Below are 15,584 nucleotides of genomic sequence, written 5' to 3'. Positions count from 1 at the left end.
GGACCAAGAAAACTTTTCACAGGGCAAAACTAAAGCTTAAGCATCTTTTCCTGGATTTAGGTCTCTACGCTTCCTTGTTTCATGGTTTCTGGGAGCGCTTTTCTTTGCCGTTCGTTTCTTTTAGTTCTTTTATCTAGTATTAAGGAACACAGGATTTTGTTCGATAGAAGCAGCAAGGAGACAGCAATTCAATAGTTCTTATTGATGTACTTCTCTCTTGTCCCCATCGATTGACTTTCATTCTCTAATAAAAATAATTAGATTTTGATATAATCGTTTCATTTTATTTATTTTTTGAAGAAATTCCAACTTACAACGTCTAAATGGAACCAGATAGCAATAAGGTAACAAAACGGTATCTGATATTCAAATCGATATTCCGTATCCGTGTTATCATCTACGGTCATCTAATGTTTAAATTTTTTTATAATTTAGATTTGCTTAATTATTTAATTAATTTTTTAATTTAACTTAACTTAAATTTGTTATTATTACTACTATTGGATATTTGGATCCGAATTCAAAATCGAAAAAGTTAGATATATTGATTCGAATCCGAGAAAAAATTAGATATATTGATTCGAATCCAAAAAAAAATTAGATATATCTATATATTGTGTCTGTATTAGGACTATTTAAATTCATATCCGAATCGGACACAAAAAAAAAAAAGAAATAATATTCAATCCGATCCGAATCGGATATGAAAATAGGTCGAAGATCCAGTGCCGGCCCGACCCTCGATGCCTTGGAGACGAGGCGATAAGCCCCGTAAGCGAAAGGAAAGGACGAGCTAGAAGCAGAGGAGAGGAAGCCCGACAGCAAAAGAAAATGGCGCTAAGCCTCAAAACCCCCTTCCTTCCCGCGATGAGGAGGCCCACCTCCACCTCCAAACTCCCTCAACGCCTCGAGGTACCCCTCGAAAACCCTAGCTTTCGATCGAAACCGGCTGTCTTCTCACCCTTGTTTTCTTATTTTCTTTTGAAGGTGGGGAGGTTTTCGTGCCGGAAGAAGGGAGTGCACCCGGAGTTCTACGAGGACGCGCGGGTGTACTGCAACGGCGAGCTGGTGATGACCACCGGCGGGACCCAGCCGGAGTACACGGTGGACGTGTGGTCCGGGAACCACCCCTTCTACCTAGGGAATCGCTCTGCGCTCCTCATGGAAGACGACCAGGTCGAGAAGTTCCGAAAGAAGTACGGCCAGCTCTCCTCTCTCATGGAAATCCCCGTCCTCAAGGGCGAGATCCTCCTCCCACCCAAGAAGAAATCCGCCTCCGGCAAGGGCAAGGGCAAAAAATAAAAGTAATCATCTTTAAAATCGGATCTTGTTTAATGTTTTTGGTGATCTGGATAGATTGCTTCTAGTTTGGGTATCTGTATGATTGTGGGTTATTTTTCTTACTTTTTGTAATCTGTTGATACTGGTGTTACTCATGGAATTTTAGAAAGGAAATCTTTTCAGATACATTTTTGATGCTCTATTGCATCCCGAGTGGTACGTACTTATGGAATCTTATGATATTAATGATGAAACTATAATGTTTGACGAAATTCGTTAGTTTTGGAATCATGATATTGGTTTTAGTGGTTTTAAATTAAAAAAAAAAAGATATTGGTTTCAGCGGTAGTAATGATTGATTTGATGATAACTAAAATAATAAAGTGGTTGGTTGATCCTCTTGTCATTATTTTTATTTCGAATTTAAGCAATTGGGAATTCTGTTAGGAAGACTGGTCCTTATTAATTTGTTATTCAGAATCATGATATTTGTTGTAGGGGTAATAATGATTGATTTGATGATAATTGTGAAGAGCAAAGTGATTGGTTGATCCTCTTGCCATTATTTTTTTTATTTTGAACTTAAGCAATTGGGAATTCTGTAGGGAAGACTGGTCGCTATATTGATTTGTTATTCAGAACTTCTGGGCTTTAATCATTGTTTTTTGTTCAAAATGTGGGTTTGTTTGATTCTTACCACTAGCATTGGGGCTTGCTATTTGATGGTTAATGAATAGGTAAAAGTCTACAGCTTTGAGACTCCTTTTTATATTTTAGACTTCTGTCTCCTGATTCTACTTATGAAATCTCCTAGTGGTCATAGATGCTATAATTTTCGTCTTTATAAAGGAAAAACTTGGATAGAGTTTGGACTTGGAGTGAGAGTAGGATTGCACCTAAATTCAGGCGAGTCTGCAACATTTTTATGGCTGCCTTGGTATGGCGTGCATCTCTCGAAATAAAAACAAGGATTTCTTGGAGAAACCCTTGGAACAAAGGGATGTTTGAATATCTGTGTGATTCATCATATGTTCCTGGGTGATAAGGAGAGGGGGGATGGAGAGAAGATCTTTAATGTGCTTCAGGCCATATGCTTATGTCGGCATTTCACAACCCTTCCCTCCTACCTCCTCCCTCACCCATCCTGCAAGTTTAGTCTCTTTCTCGTGTCATGATGTTCTTTGTAATTTGGTGAACCTTATTTATTGTGGTAATGAATGGTGATGAACTGACCATCTTTTCTTAGAAAATAAAAAGGAACTTGAATTAATTTGTATTATTCATTTATATATTTTGGACTTACAAGTGGCAGTATTGATTACCCTGATGATTATTATGAATGCTAAAGTGTTTGACTGATACTTTCACCAGTATCTTCTTTTGGAGGAGGCAATTAGAAGATTCTTTGTTTGGATACTAATCATTGTATTAGTCTGTTATTCAGAACATTTGGGCTTGATTGTAGATATTTTCCTTGAAAACTGAGCTTCATTTGGTGTTTGTTTTTAAGCATTGGGACTTGTTCTTTGATGAATCTACAAAAGTCTACAGCTAATTTGTCTTCAGTTTTGAACACCAGGAATACTGGATCCCTTTCAATAAGGCAGCGGCCATGCTATTTAGATTTTCATGTGTTCTCTTTGCCTTTTTTTTTCTGGCACCAATTTCATTGGAGTTTCCTCCCATTAGAAAGAAAGGTTCTGCTTTTTGGATTGAAGGAGAACTCATGTAATGAATCTTTTGCTACAAATTAGTTTAGTCTTGTGTCTTCTCTTTGTCAAGGTTTTTCTTTCGAACTCTGCTTTTCCCTGTTAGTTCAGCTTATTGCGAAATATTACTTGTCCGTATTTTGTAAAGAAAGTCAAAAGTAGATGAAGAAACACTTGCTGCATTAACTTCCTAACTAGTTGTTTGTTGTACTTATATTTGCTGTCGATTTCATTCTTCGATGCAGTTCACATACTTATTTCCAGTTTTATTAGCTTTTATGCATAATCTTATTGGACGTTGTAGGCTACCTCTATTTCTTAGCACACTCTTGCATTTCTTGTACCAGATGCTAATAATTCTTCCATCCATGCAGCAACGCACAGGATTGGCTTGTTTAAGGTTAGAGTCAAGCACATGGTGTTGTTAGTGGTCCTTGGATAATTGGTTAGTGATATGAATGAAAACTACTTACTATGAACTGTGTCTAAACACAGTCTGTGGCAGTCATAATGGCTCTTCTTCAAGAATTATTGCAGGATTCTTGCAATTATAATCTTAGAGTTGCTCCTTTGAACTATCAGATTGTCGACATACCCCTGATGGAATCTCACAGATAATTCAGAGTTGGAAGTTGTCCAAGATCTTGTTAGCTGGAAAAGGGAGCTTATCTTATCAGGTATCGTTGGTTCTTGGTCTTAAGTTTTATACTACCCAAAGCCACTCTCGCTAAATTGTTGTTGTTACAGCTGTGTGAAAGTTTGATCGATGATATAACAACATTAGGTTCTGAACCGTACCTTAGTCATGAAGTTGGTAGATTTACTGGTGGTTGGCTCCAAAGCAGATGGATGTTGGATTGTGTGGGCTAGCGTGCTGCTGTTTTTCACTGTTTTATTGTGGGTGTGCAGTGCCTGCTCCCACCTGAAAAGTGCTAAAACTATTGTTGGAGTCCAGGAGTCCTGTGAAAGGATTGGAGAGTAAATCCTAAGCAATAGGCTTAGAAGGACTATTCTATTCATCAAAATCTGTTATGGTGTTTGCGGTGCAGGATTTGTGTGCTGTGTTGGAGTTTAGAAAATTTAGTAAGAGGGCATATTCAAAGAATCTGACACGATTTCAGTTTGTGGGATAATGAACTTGAGGTTTCAGCTGCCTGCTGAGAAAAGTAAAGGGAAAGTTACATAATGAACTTGAGAAATCTTGTAAAGGGGGGAGGAAAGGAGAAAAATGAAGGGTCAATATTTTCTTTAAAGCCATAATTTTTCTTTCCGGGCTTTTATGCAGCAACTTTGATGAACATTAAAGAAGAAATGCTGGTGTTTCAGTCTATTTCACCCATTTCTCAACTAATGTGTCTGGATGGCTACCAGATAAGGGAAATTCGTCATTCATTTCCTCAGTAATCACACAGCTAAAGGCATGGCGCAACTGTAGGTTCTGTGAGATTGTGTTTGGACTTGCTTTTAGGCTGTCTGGGTCGAACACAATCAAAGACAAATTAGAAACTCTGATATCCTGTCTAGAAGACCCACTTTGAAATCTTGAATAAGGACCATTTAAGCCAATGTCAAGCTGGTTTTGATCCTCTTTTTGGCAGTTGATTCGTATTGCAATGTTTATGCCTTCTTTTGTTGTAACTCTCAGTTTTGTTGGAATGAAGCTTTTGATTGTGATATCTAATCTTTTCTCTTCATTTGTAGTCTATGTGATTTCATTCTAGTTCTGAACCTGATACCTCGTTTCTCATCTAATCATCTAATAGAAACCATGTTATGTTACATTGATCTCCTTTGTTTCAGTTCTAAATGCTCATAAGGTTGTTAAAGGTCAAATGAGAAGTAAAGTAATGAGTCCATTCCATCTTTCCTTGTGCACCAATATATGCTTAAAGCTAAGTTACAATCTAATCAAGGACAGCAAGATGTCACTAGATGGCCTTTTCTTCGCATACAATGACTCTGGCACTCCAATGATAGCCCTTTATTAGTAAATTTGTCATGGCTAATGCCTTCGCCTTTGTTTAATGCTGCAGAGTTTATTAAATTCCGTCAATGATGGAACTTAATCTCGACTGACTCCGAGGCCTAACGCTTTCAGATCCCCATTTTTACTGCTGTTGGTGCACCGAGCACTGCAACATAAATAGAACACTGTACTATCTAAAGACCTTCACTGCAAACAAAAGTTGCTTTCGCAATATATTTTGTGGGTTTTGTTATTAATGATCAAACTCTCTTCAAGTTGCGGTTGTGGATGTGTCAAGTTTGATGATGATTTAATTGCGTTAATATAATCGCCTTGAAATAACAGCGTTGCAGCTTGCATGGCCTCCTCTGCGTTTGCTCTGCCTCATTGGTTTCTAATCTCAATATATAATCCATGATCAATCAAAACTCGTTTGTCCGGTGATTGAAATTTCAAGCCCAAATGTTGCAGTGAGAACAGTATTCTCTTATAGAGTTATGGTGCTTCCATAACGTTATTCTCTTATAAAAAAATCAATTAGCTTTCCATAAAGCCATTTTGTCAAGTAATACCGGTCTGGTGGAGCCTATGACACGAGAACACAGGGAAAAAACTTTTCCTGGGAGTGCTCCCGCAGCGATCTTTGGCTGTTCTCAGGCAAGAAAGTCAGCATTAGGATCTTAAAAAGGCGTACTTGGAATTATGACTATGCTGCAATCATCGAGTTAAAGGGATCACTTCTTTTCAACAAACTAGAATTCAGCCCAAAGCCACGACATAGATCAAAGCTTCTAGAAAAGCAGTGACCACCAAAACTTCCTTTTCTCCATCCTCACATTGCTGTTGAAAGAACTATGAATTGCAGGCCCCAATCACACCTCAAAACTGCGACAAAATACAACAAGAGAAAAGATGTTCTAGATTAGACAGACAAGGAGGGCCTAGATACATCAACTTGCGAGGTTAGGCAACCCCACTGAAGTGAGATTCTTGAAGCAAGTGGTTGAGAAAAGTTGATGAAAAAGTATTGCTAATGGCATCCTATTCCCACGGTTTACAATTCAAGTTCTAAAATTCAGGCCTACTTGCACAAATGGAATCGAATTTAGGGAACCGATTCGGATTCAGCAGGTTCTAGTTTTCAGGCAGTTTGTGATACTAAGATTGATGAAGTACAAGGACAAATCATTTCCACTACGCAAATGGCTTCATTTAGAGTTTGTTTTAATCACGAGAGGTTCATGACACTTGCCTATCATCTAACTTAAAGCATCTATGACCAAGAGCATCTTCTCTATCTGTCATCTAAACAGGAAATGGAATAAAACATGATTAGAACAAAACTGAGCTTGGTAGCTATAGCTCAAGCTTGCAAGCATTTTTCTGGTCTACAGGAAGGCAGAGTCCATCGTGCTCATCGGGCTTAGATAAGCTAGCTGACTGCACGACATGTATCATATGTTTGTTTTATATGTGATCGATTTGCAATTCAGTTTTGATAAAATTGAGTTCTAGCAGGGAGGTCTCAACTTAACCGAACAAGGCTAAGCGAGCACCAAAAGAAGTGTTAGTCCAACATGAACTGCTATCGAGGTGATACATTTTTTTCCCCTTTTTTTTCCATGTAACCATGGAGATCATGCATGTCGCTTGATCTTAGAATATCTGAGCCTAAGCTTGATCCAAGCTCAAAAGTGATCGAGAAAGCCACTGGTGTCCAAATCAAACTTAGGAGATCAGAAATTAGCACAACAAATTGAAACATAATGAACAACATTCGCATTGAGAACTGTTCTTCACAAGAGCACTAGCTGGCTGCAGGAGTACAATACAAAAACAGATGACTGTGATGTTGAGTTTATAGTGTCTTCCCATTTGTTCTCTCCCTTTTTGAATTTACTTCCCTTCAGTGTGCAAGATCAAAGACAGAGTCAAGAATCATGCAGGCTTTAACCATGCTTGTCAGGTGGAAGACAATTAGGTTGGTTACTTCTGTTCGAGCATAGGTGGAACAACTAGGATCTCCTGCGATTCGGTTCATGTACTACAGAGTGTTGAGCATCAATGGATGGCTACCATCAGAAAATGGACTGTGTTATTTGATGGCCATTCATCTCTCGATCTGTCATGCAACGTGTGCATCGCATAGGATCCTTACTCGAGGCGGAAACCCAAGGGAATGCTTATTGGATTCTGGTTTACTGGATTCAGGCTACGACATGATCCTATCACGTGCAATTTCTCTTCTGGCTAGGGCTGAAAAGTCTCTATAATCTACTCAGAGAAGGAAAAGGTTTCATTAGGCCCTGACATTCAGAGATCTAGGTGCAATAAGTAGGTTTGCATGGAACTTGATGTTAAAATAGCATGCTCGGAGCACTCATTATCGTTTTTATGACCATCCCACTGTGATGTACTTGGAACTTTGAAGTGGAGAGGGACTTTGGAAAGAACGTCTCCGCTTCTTGTCTTCGACAATATTTTTATATTTATATTTGCAACGACGTGATACTTTCTTTTGTTTACTCTCTCATGCATGGACATGAGCATTTACAATATTTTCTCCAGGCAGTTTATATGGCAGACACCAATTAATTTATAACAAGAAAAGCTTAACATCAAAGCCAATATCCTATTTGTCCGATGACGGATAAAAACATAAATGCATTTCTATGTTTTATTTTCTATTCTCTTGTGTCATCAAACATGATGAGTGATATGAAGAATAAAAAATTATATAGCCAACTCCGACTAATTTCGAATTAAAATTTTGAGTTGAGTTGAATCGGACAATTTACCAAAAAGGATGGGAGTATGATAACAGATTCTATATAAATAGGATGAGCTTCAAATTGAGTGTCAAAGACTAATTTTAATTTTATTTTTATTATTTACAAAAAAATATTAAAATAATATTATACATATATATCCTTATTTAAAATCATAGAAAATTAAATAAAGCTTTTGTCCTCATTTTTCTTTTTTTTAAAGTATGTAGATTTGTTTGGTGGGCATATATATGAAAAAAGAAAGGTAAACTTTTGTCAAATCCACCTTTATCATAGTTGCTTGATTTGAAACAAAAAAATAAAATAAATCATAGCTACCTAGAGTACTCTATCATGCAAAGTGTGTGAGAGGTGGAGAGTTGCAAGTACCTGGGCCGGGGAGGCTGAGGCCACATGTTATCACGAGAGGAAAGGCTGCCCTTTACAATTTTAGTGGAGCCTGCTCGCCGTGCGTGACGGAGCGCCGCTCGCACTCCACGAATCCCGGTGCCACAGGAACGGCTCGAAACACTAGGACGAGCACAAAAGAAAATCATACGCATACCAAAAATAAAACACCCACGCGCACACCAATTCGTTAAGTACGGCCGACACCCTCCCGTGGGTCCCCACAGCGAGTGGGCGGTGAGAGTTTAGGTGCCACAAAGCCTACTTTCTTTGGTGGACTTGGCGCGTTCGCAAAGGTGTGGGTCCCATAAATTTACGTGTGTAATGGGTCTAAATCAATCCACGTGGCGTCTGTGAGAGAGAGCTGATACGACTCGCAAGGTCACCTCAGACGTTTTTCCGCAGCGGAGGGGAGCTTCCAAGCGAGGTCGTCGTGCATGAAAGATGTTTTCTTTTGAATTCAATCTATGCTCGGAATCGTATTTCCTTTTGAAAGAAGGCTTCTTTACCGGTGTTTGTATGAACCCCGTGACTCTGGAGTTAGCCGTACACTTAGGCCTAGACTTTAGTTGAGTAGCTGGGTGGCTCAGGTTCAAAGCTCCAGTTACTCCACTTCACGGATTGCGAGTTTGGAAGATCATAAATATCAAATTGAATGGTTAATATATGTATATAAGTAATAACATAAATAATGGATGGCAATCTCTTTTTGCAAAGCTGCAGTATGCTTGTACTGCAAATATTATATGGTGTGCATCTCTTCGTGGTACCATCTATGAAGGACTCAGTTTCTTCGACTTTTCCGCCTCTCGATAAAATATAAATAATATGACATGAAAGTTATTTAAACAACCAGCTTAGATGACTTGTTAGCTCCTGATTTAGCTAAATACTAGCCCTCTTTTATTAGGATCATTTTTTTGTTTCAAAACCAAACGTCCAAACTAGAAGATCCGAGCTATTTTGGCTGAACATCGTAATCTATCCTTGATATATAATTTTTGCAATTGGATGCTCTATGACATAAGTTATTTTCTCCATAGAAAAACAATTTCTTACTACTATTAAAAAAACAATTTCTTAAGGGCGGAATTCATTAGTCAAGATAGATGTATCTCATTATTTCTATCCTTTTATTTATCCTGATCAACAAAAATTATATATCTCTGTTTAATATATACATTTCTTGCGATACTAAAATTTACCTAAGAAAATTAGTAAATCGCACTAATTAGAGGTGTATTGGTATCAATTAAATATTACTAATGTTACATGCTGCTCCAAAAGTCTCATCAGCAAAGTTAATTTTAATAACTTCTTCTTTAGCTATAAGATAATATTCGATGATGCACTCGCACCTAAAGCATCACTGTTACACAAACAAGTTGTTCAAATATTCCTACCCTCCACCAGACATTTTTAGTGGAGATCCAATAACATCATGGCATTAGTGCTGTTAATGATGGATTAATCTCATTTTGTTGATTACCTTCCCTTTTGCATTAATGATCGGCGAGGCGCCAAAAGGTGGTGGCCTTGCCTGCCCATCTTTACGTGAGCTGGCCCATCACTCTTTTAACTTCCGTGTAGTGCTTCGATTGGTACCTTGAGTTCCGAGCCACTAAACTTTGATAAAATCTTTAAATTCGTGGGTTGTACTACGCTATTTATTTATAGTTTATAGAATTGGTAGTAACTTCTTCACCCGTTACACAGTAGCTTTACGTAGTGGAGTAAGTTGCTTTGACTAGTCTCGTCATCAGTAAAAAGAACACAACACTCGTGTGCACGTCTAATCAAACAACCCTTGAAACTTTAAAAAACGTTTTACGTTGGATGGATTGTTTAGAGGTTTTTTTTTTTTTGTTTTTTCAGCTTGGGAGTTTCTTACTAATAAGCCAATGATTGGAAGAGACAAGAACAGAAACCCAGAAGCCTTAATATGACAATAAAGACCGGGACTTGACCCTAGGATTATTGGTACTAATCCGATGATTACTGACTTAAAAATCATTATCTTCTTTTGAACGTTGGTCTAACTTTTGCAAAGTAATCATAAAATCTGGCTGATCCAACTCAAAAACATGTTAATAATGGGGAGCACCTAAGAAGCTTCAAATGTTATTCTTGTGCCTCCGAGTCAAGATTGCATCTACCACAGAATCATTGTATTTTTATATTTATCAAATGTGTACTAATTAGGAAGCATAAGTAGTGAAATCATTATATTAGATTTGCTTATGAAATAAATTCATAAAAGAAATACGTAAAATGATCCTTGGATCATGACCCTGAACTCCTATTACGTTCATAATTTGGCCGAGCATTGTTTGCTCTAAAAAGAACTATGGTAGGTACAAGTAATATTTCATCATAACTATTACATGATCACTGACTATCTAAAGAAACTATTAAATGTAGTAACATACATGTCATGTACAAAAATATTTTACTTTTAGCGCAAGAAGGCTAAGTGTTCTCTTTCCTTATCCCATAATGCACCATACTGTTGTTTGTTTGAGATCACTGATGCGCTGACACAAAATGAAATCCCCCACTTTTATTTTGTCCATAATCCTTGGGAGAAAGTTGGGCTAACTCCTAGTGCAATGTAAGGATCGAGTGCAACCAATTAATAACCCATTATTATGTGTTGTGATTAGTATTTGATTACATATACTAGTATTTTTGCAACAAAATAGGCCAAAGTTATTCAGTAGAACTAGGAAACCAAAGAAACCATTCTGCTTCTTCAATAATCCCTTTCTCTCTCTCTCTCTCTCTCTCTCTCTCTCTCTCTCTCTCTCTCTCTCTCTCTCTCTCTCTCTGCCTTTTCTACTTCACATTCTTCTAAAATCAAATTGTGGCGAAATTGAAATTCATAAACTAGATAAGTGGCCAAATCGATGAGATGAAAGCTATTGGAAAATTAGATATATTGGAGCCCATACAACCACAATGCATTTAGTATGATATCCTTGTTCACAATTTTATATTGAACCATCCCACAATGTTGCAAACGAACCTATTTTACCATGGATTTACAATATTCAATTTCCAAACCCTAGCTTATTCTATAAAAGGTTCCCATTTATGTGGTGGAATGATTGGATAACTTAAGAATCCAGATAATTATTGGTTAATGACATTTCAAAAACTATTATGAAGGTATAACTAAGTGAAGAAAATAAAGCTGCTAGATTTAAAAGAAAAGGGAGGAGTTTTATATTTTAAATGTTGGGAAGTGTTTGCCAAGCATTCAACGCAAATAATTCTTGCTTCTTGTCCCCAAATGATGGCACACCCACTACTAATCTCATAAAAGAGAAAGATGAGAGAGGAGACAAGCCATAGCATAAGCATAATAATTGAATAATTTTTGAATACTCTAGAGTATATAGCCAATAAAAATTCAAGAATGTTTTAAGAATTCTTTGGAGAGCATTTTGTAACTTGGCCCTAACATGATAGTTGATTGGTCCAATAAACTAAAATACCTATATTTTAGCAAAAATCCATGATTGAAATATGAAATGTGTTATTCAAAAAAAAGCTTAGTTTATTAAAAATTTTAAGCAACTTAATTAGTCAGGATACTTGAAACTATTTGTCGAAGAAGATATTGGAAAATCACAAAAAAATTTATTTATAGATGTTACAAGAGAAGGACACTGCCCACTTTGGTGATCGTGGGCTTTTCCTTCTTAGGATTTTCGGAGTGGCAACCTAACTTATGGTAACTAGCTACGAAACTATCTATAGATAAGGAAAAGATCTATGTTAATGGTGGAAAAAAGCTTATGGACGCATCGTCACTACCCCTCCTATGAGAAGGCCTTAGAGGAAAGAGGATTTTCCAGCTCATTATTAGGTTTTAGGCATGCTGGTAAATAAAAAGAAAGAAAAAAAAAGAACAGAAAGAGTGAGAAAGAAGCTGAATGTAGACAAACCAAGACTCCTAAATGCTCTTTCTCATTCTTTGATGAGTTGCTAGTGGAAGGCAAAGGTTTAAGATTCATAGAGCTAGAGGAGGAGAGTAATGAAAGAGAAAAGGGATAGGGTTTGGTATATTCAAAATGGTAGAGGTTCTCCTAGGATTTTCCAATTTATGCCTAATTTATAGGCGATTTCTCTTATAAATTTGGAGAAGAGAGGGGGTACCCATATGAAAGGAGAAGAGACCCTAAGGCCAAGATTGAATGAGGAGAGTGATTGCCTTAAATCTAATAGCTAGGATACAAGGATTGAATAGCTTCTTCCCATTAGATCTTAGGCTTAACGAGGGATTGATGAGGTAACTTGAATTAAGAATTGAGGTGTTAGGAAGGTTATGAACAGTTTGGATGGGTTATGATCAGTTATGACTGAATATGATTTGGCATGATCAAATTCTGATTTGGTTAAATTGGTTGGTTCGTTTGCATTGTAGCAGGTGTAATTAGGTTGCATTAGGTTGGATCGGTGATAAATTCGCTAAAAAGAGGTTGGAATGAAAGGGATCATGTAAGATTAGGTTGGATTGAGGCTGAATTTAGCTAGATCAACCAGACAAATTAAGAGAAATGGGCTCGGATATATTATGGTTAGGGTTATAGTCTTTCTTAACCAAGCAAGGCTGGAATACGTTAAGGTTAGAATTATAATCTGTTGCGACCATGCAAGTTATTCCCTCTACAGCTAGGGGGTATCTCAATCATTAATACTCTTTGTATAATTGAGCACTACTAAGGGCTTGGGAATAAAGTAGATAGTAAGCCTTACATCGTGACAAGCACCATTTCCATGACATGGCATCCTTTTGGAGTATAAATCTTGTCTCATAAAGCAATGCCGCCATGATATTAAAAGTACATGCTAAACAAACAAACAACCTTCACAAACATCACACGCATCCATACAATATATAGCTTAAATCACTTGAATTATTTTCCTGCACTAGGCCTTAATATAAGCATAGATTAAATTAAGAAATTAGCACAAAGTGCAGTTACTCAAGGTTAACCATATTTTAGGTTAGACATGTGCTAGAACTACATGCTACTCATCATAAAATGTTAGACAATTGATTTGTAACTTTCATACTGGCTCTTCTCAAATGGTACTCTATAAACCCCAATAAGGAGCCAAACAAAGGAATTACATATCAAGCATGTAACATTATATGACATCTTTGAATGATCTAAATCTTTCTCTCTCTATATATGCTAATTAAAGATATTGTGCTTAGTATGAACTTGATCATCCACAGTTAAATAAAATAGAGTTTTTTTTATATAACCTTTGTAAATATGGCTTATTGTATATTTATCCTTCAAAAAAAATTATTTTTTTACATATATACCCTTCAAATCATCGTATATTTTGCATGGATGATCTTGACTTTTGAATTTTTGCCAATGTTGTAAATAAGTAACTATTTTGAGTATCATTTTACACCCTCCCCCAATTTATGTTAATACCCTTGAAAAAAATGAACATTCAATTTCGTTGGAAAAAAGCTGTATTTTTAAATAAAATTTTTAAGAATATTAATGCAAGAGGATAATAAGATTATTTTATACTTAAAAATAGTTATTTATTAACACCATAAATCGAAAAATCTAATGGCAGGGTTCTTTATATAAAAACTGAATGATTTAAAGGGTATATGTATATAAAAATAGTAATTTTTATATATGCGAGGATAAATATATAAAATGAACAAACCAATATCTCAGAAATCAAGAGGTAAGCTCACAGGAGGTGCCTGCACTCCTGAATTTTCAAATGAAAAAGAAAACAATGGCAACTTGTTCCTCTTATAAAAAGGAGAGCTATGCTCTCGCAGGGAGCTCACTCTTTCTTCCACTTCTCACGCTCTTCCCTCCCTTCTCCTCCTCCTATGCCATATTTCGAACTCCACACGCTTACCGCAGAGAATCCGACCTCGCCGTCCTCCCTCTTGATCTTCCCTCCACTGTCCGATCCGGCCATGGACCCCGTGAAGGCGGAGAAGGAGACCGCGATGCGGCGCTACCGCCGCCTCAAGAAGATCGCGAAGCTCTTCCGCCTCCTCGAGGTCTTCGCCGCCCTCCTCCTCCTCTCCTGGTCCTCCGCGCGCCTTCCAGCCGCCGCCCGCCTCTCCGGCGACTTCCTCCGCCGCCTCGCCGGCGTCCTCCTCAGTCCCTGCTTCGTCTTCATTCTCGGCAACACCATCATCCTTGTCCTATTCGTCAAGTCCCGCCAGCTGTCCTCATCCACCGACGGCGTCGGCGGCGACATCCACGACCAGTTCCTGGAGACCCGCGGTCGGATCGATTTCCCCCCGCCGCCGCCGCCGACGCTGGCGGCGCCGGAGGAGGTCGTGTTCGAGGACAAGATGGTGTGCACGGAGACCCGCACGTGCCGGAGGAGCCGGTCGGAGAAGATCAAGCACCGGCGGAAATCGCCGGAGCTCCGGCGCTCGGAGTCGGATGTTGGGCCGAAGGGAGCGAAGCCCCCGCCGCCACCTCCAGCGGCGCCGGCGTCGGAGGAGGATGAGCGGGAGACGAGCGCCGACGACGCGGAGGAGTTCCGGTGCATGATAGAGGCGTTCATCGCGAAGCAGACGAGGTTTCATCTCGAGGAATCGATGGCAATCGTCTCCGCCGAAGGACCACACCCACTAATCACCTCCGCAGGATCATCAGAACCTAATATTTTAAACTGACAAAATTATATAAAATAATCTCTGAGAAAAAAAAAGGGGGGGATTTTAACCCTTTTTTTTAATTTCCTCTCTCTTTTCTTTCTTTCTTTTTTTCTTTTTCCGATAAATCTGTACCTTCTGTACATTACCGTGCTGGAGTGATGATGAAATGAGCGAAATTGCCCTTGTTCATTAGTACTAATCTGGATTCGTCGGTGGATATCTTCGTAAATTCCTGATCTTTTTATATTTAAAAGCTATTTAGTAGGCTATTAAAGAACCCGCTACTTGTATTCAAATTTCTGTCATCTAGTTGCAGAGGATATGATGCTAAGCTTGCACAAATGAAGGTTGTGGCATGGCGTCTCAAAACTTTGAAATTTGGGTCCCATCGAGCTCTATATCAAATGACTGGTGGTTTAAGGTGTAGCTGTAGTTATATTAATTGTTATTATTGCATGGATTTGCGTCTATTAATTAGGAATGGGAGTGGCTTGTGGCACACGAGTCCGTGGTCGTGGTTGAGTAAGAGAGAAAAGGAAGAGCAAGCAAGAGAAAGTGATGGGTTCCATATTCCTTTTGGTTTTGTTCATATATTCCCTGCTAACCCCACATGCAATTCTCTTTTCTGTCACGGATTCTTCTTTTGATTTCATAGAGTTGGGTAATGAAACGCATGAGCTAGGAATGTGTCTCTCGCTCCATGGGTCCATTCCATTTTCTTGCTCCCAAGAGCTCCAAAACTGTCCCTTTTCTTGTCTATTACTAAATTCCAAGAAAATAGT

At 38.3% G+C, this 15,584-nt stretch overlaps 2 protein-coding genes across 3 annotated transcripts; both read left to right on the top strand.

Annotated features, from left to right (window-relative positions):
• The first annotated feature begins 711 nt into the window (after nucleotides 1–711).
• On the top strand, nucleotides 712–4,576 carry LOC103712707 (50S ribosomal protein L31, chloroplastic). Of its 2 annotated transcripts, XM_008799303.4 has the most exons (3): nucleotides 712–912; nucleotides 988–1,304; nucleotides 3,365–4,576. In XM_008799303.4, exons 1-2 carry the CDS (start codon nucleotides 832–834, stop codon nucleotides 1,300–1,302), a joined length of 396 nt encoding a protein of 131 aa, XP_008797525.1. In that variant the 5' UTR covers nucleotides 712–831; the 3' UTR covers nucleotides 1,303–1,304; nucleotides 3,365–4,576. The 2 variants fall into 2 exon arrangements, with proteins under 2 accessions (XP_008797525.1, XP_008797524.1); XM_008799302.4 differs by lacking the exon at nucleotides 3,365–4,576 and having other exon boundaries at nucleotides 988–1,481.
• A 9,382-nt stretch (nucleotides 4,577–13,958) lies between these two features.
• LOC103712725 lies at nucleotides 13,959–15,001 on the top strand. Its single transcript, XM_008799332.4, has one exon. The coding sequence runs from the start codon at nucleotides 14,014–14,016 to the stop codon at nucleotides 14,818–14,820; it is 807 nt and encodes a 268-aa protein (XP_008797554.2). The 5' UTR covers nucleotides 13,959–14,013; the 3' UTR covers nucleotides 14,821–15,001.
• The last annotated feature ends 583 nt before the right edge of the window (nucleotides 15,002–15,584 follow it).

Source organism: Phoenix dactylifera, chromosome 4 (assembly GCF_009389715.1).
Source record: "Phoenix dactylifera cultivar Barhee BC4 chromosome 4, palm_55x_up_171113_PBpolish2nd_filt_p, whole genome shotgun sequence".
Classification (NCBI taxonomy): Eukaryota; Viridiplantae; Streptophyta; class Magnoliopsida; order Arecales; family Arecaceae; genus Phoenix; species Phoenix dactylifera.
Note: the sequence above shows the minus strand (reverse complement) of the source record. Positions and strands in the feature narration are given on the sequence as shown.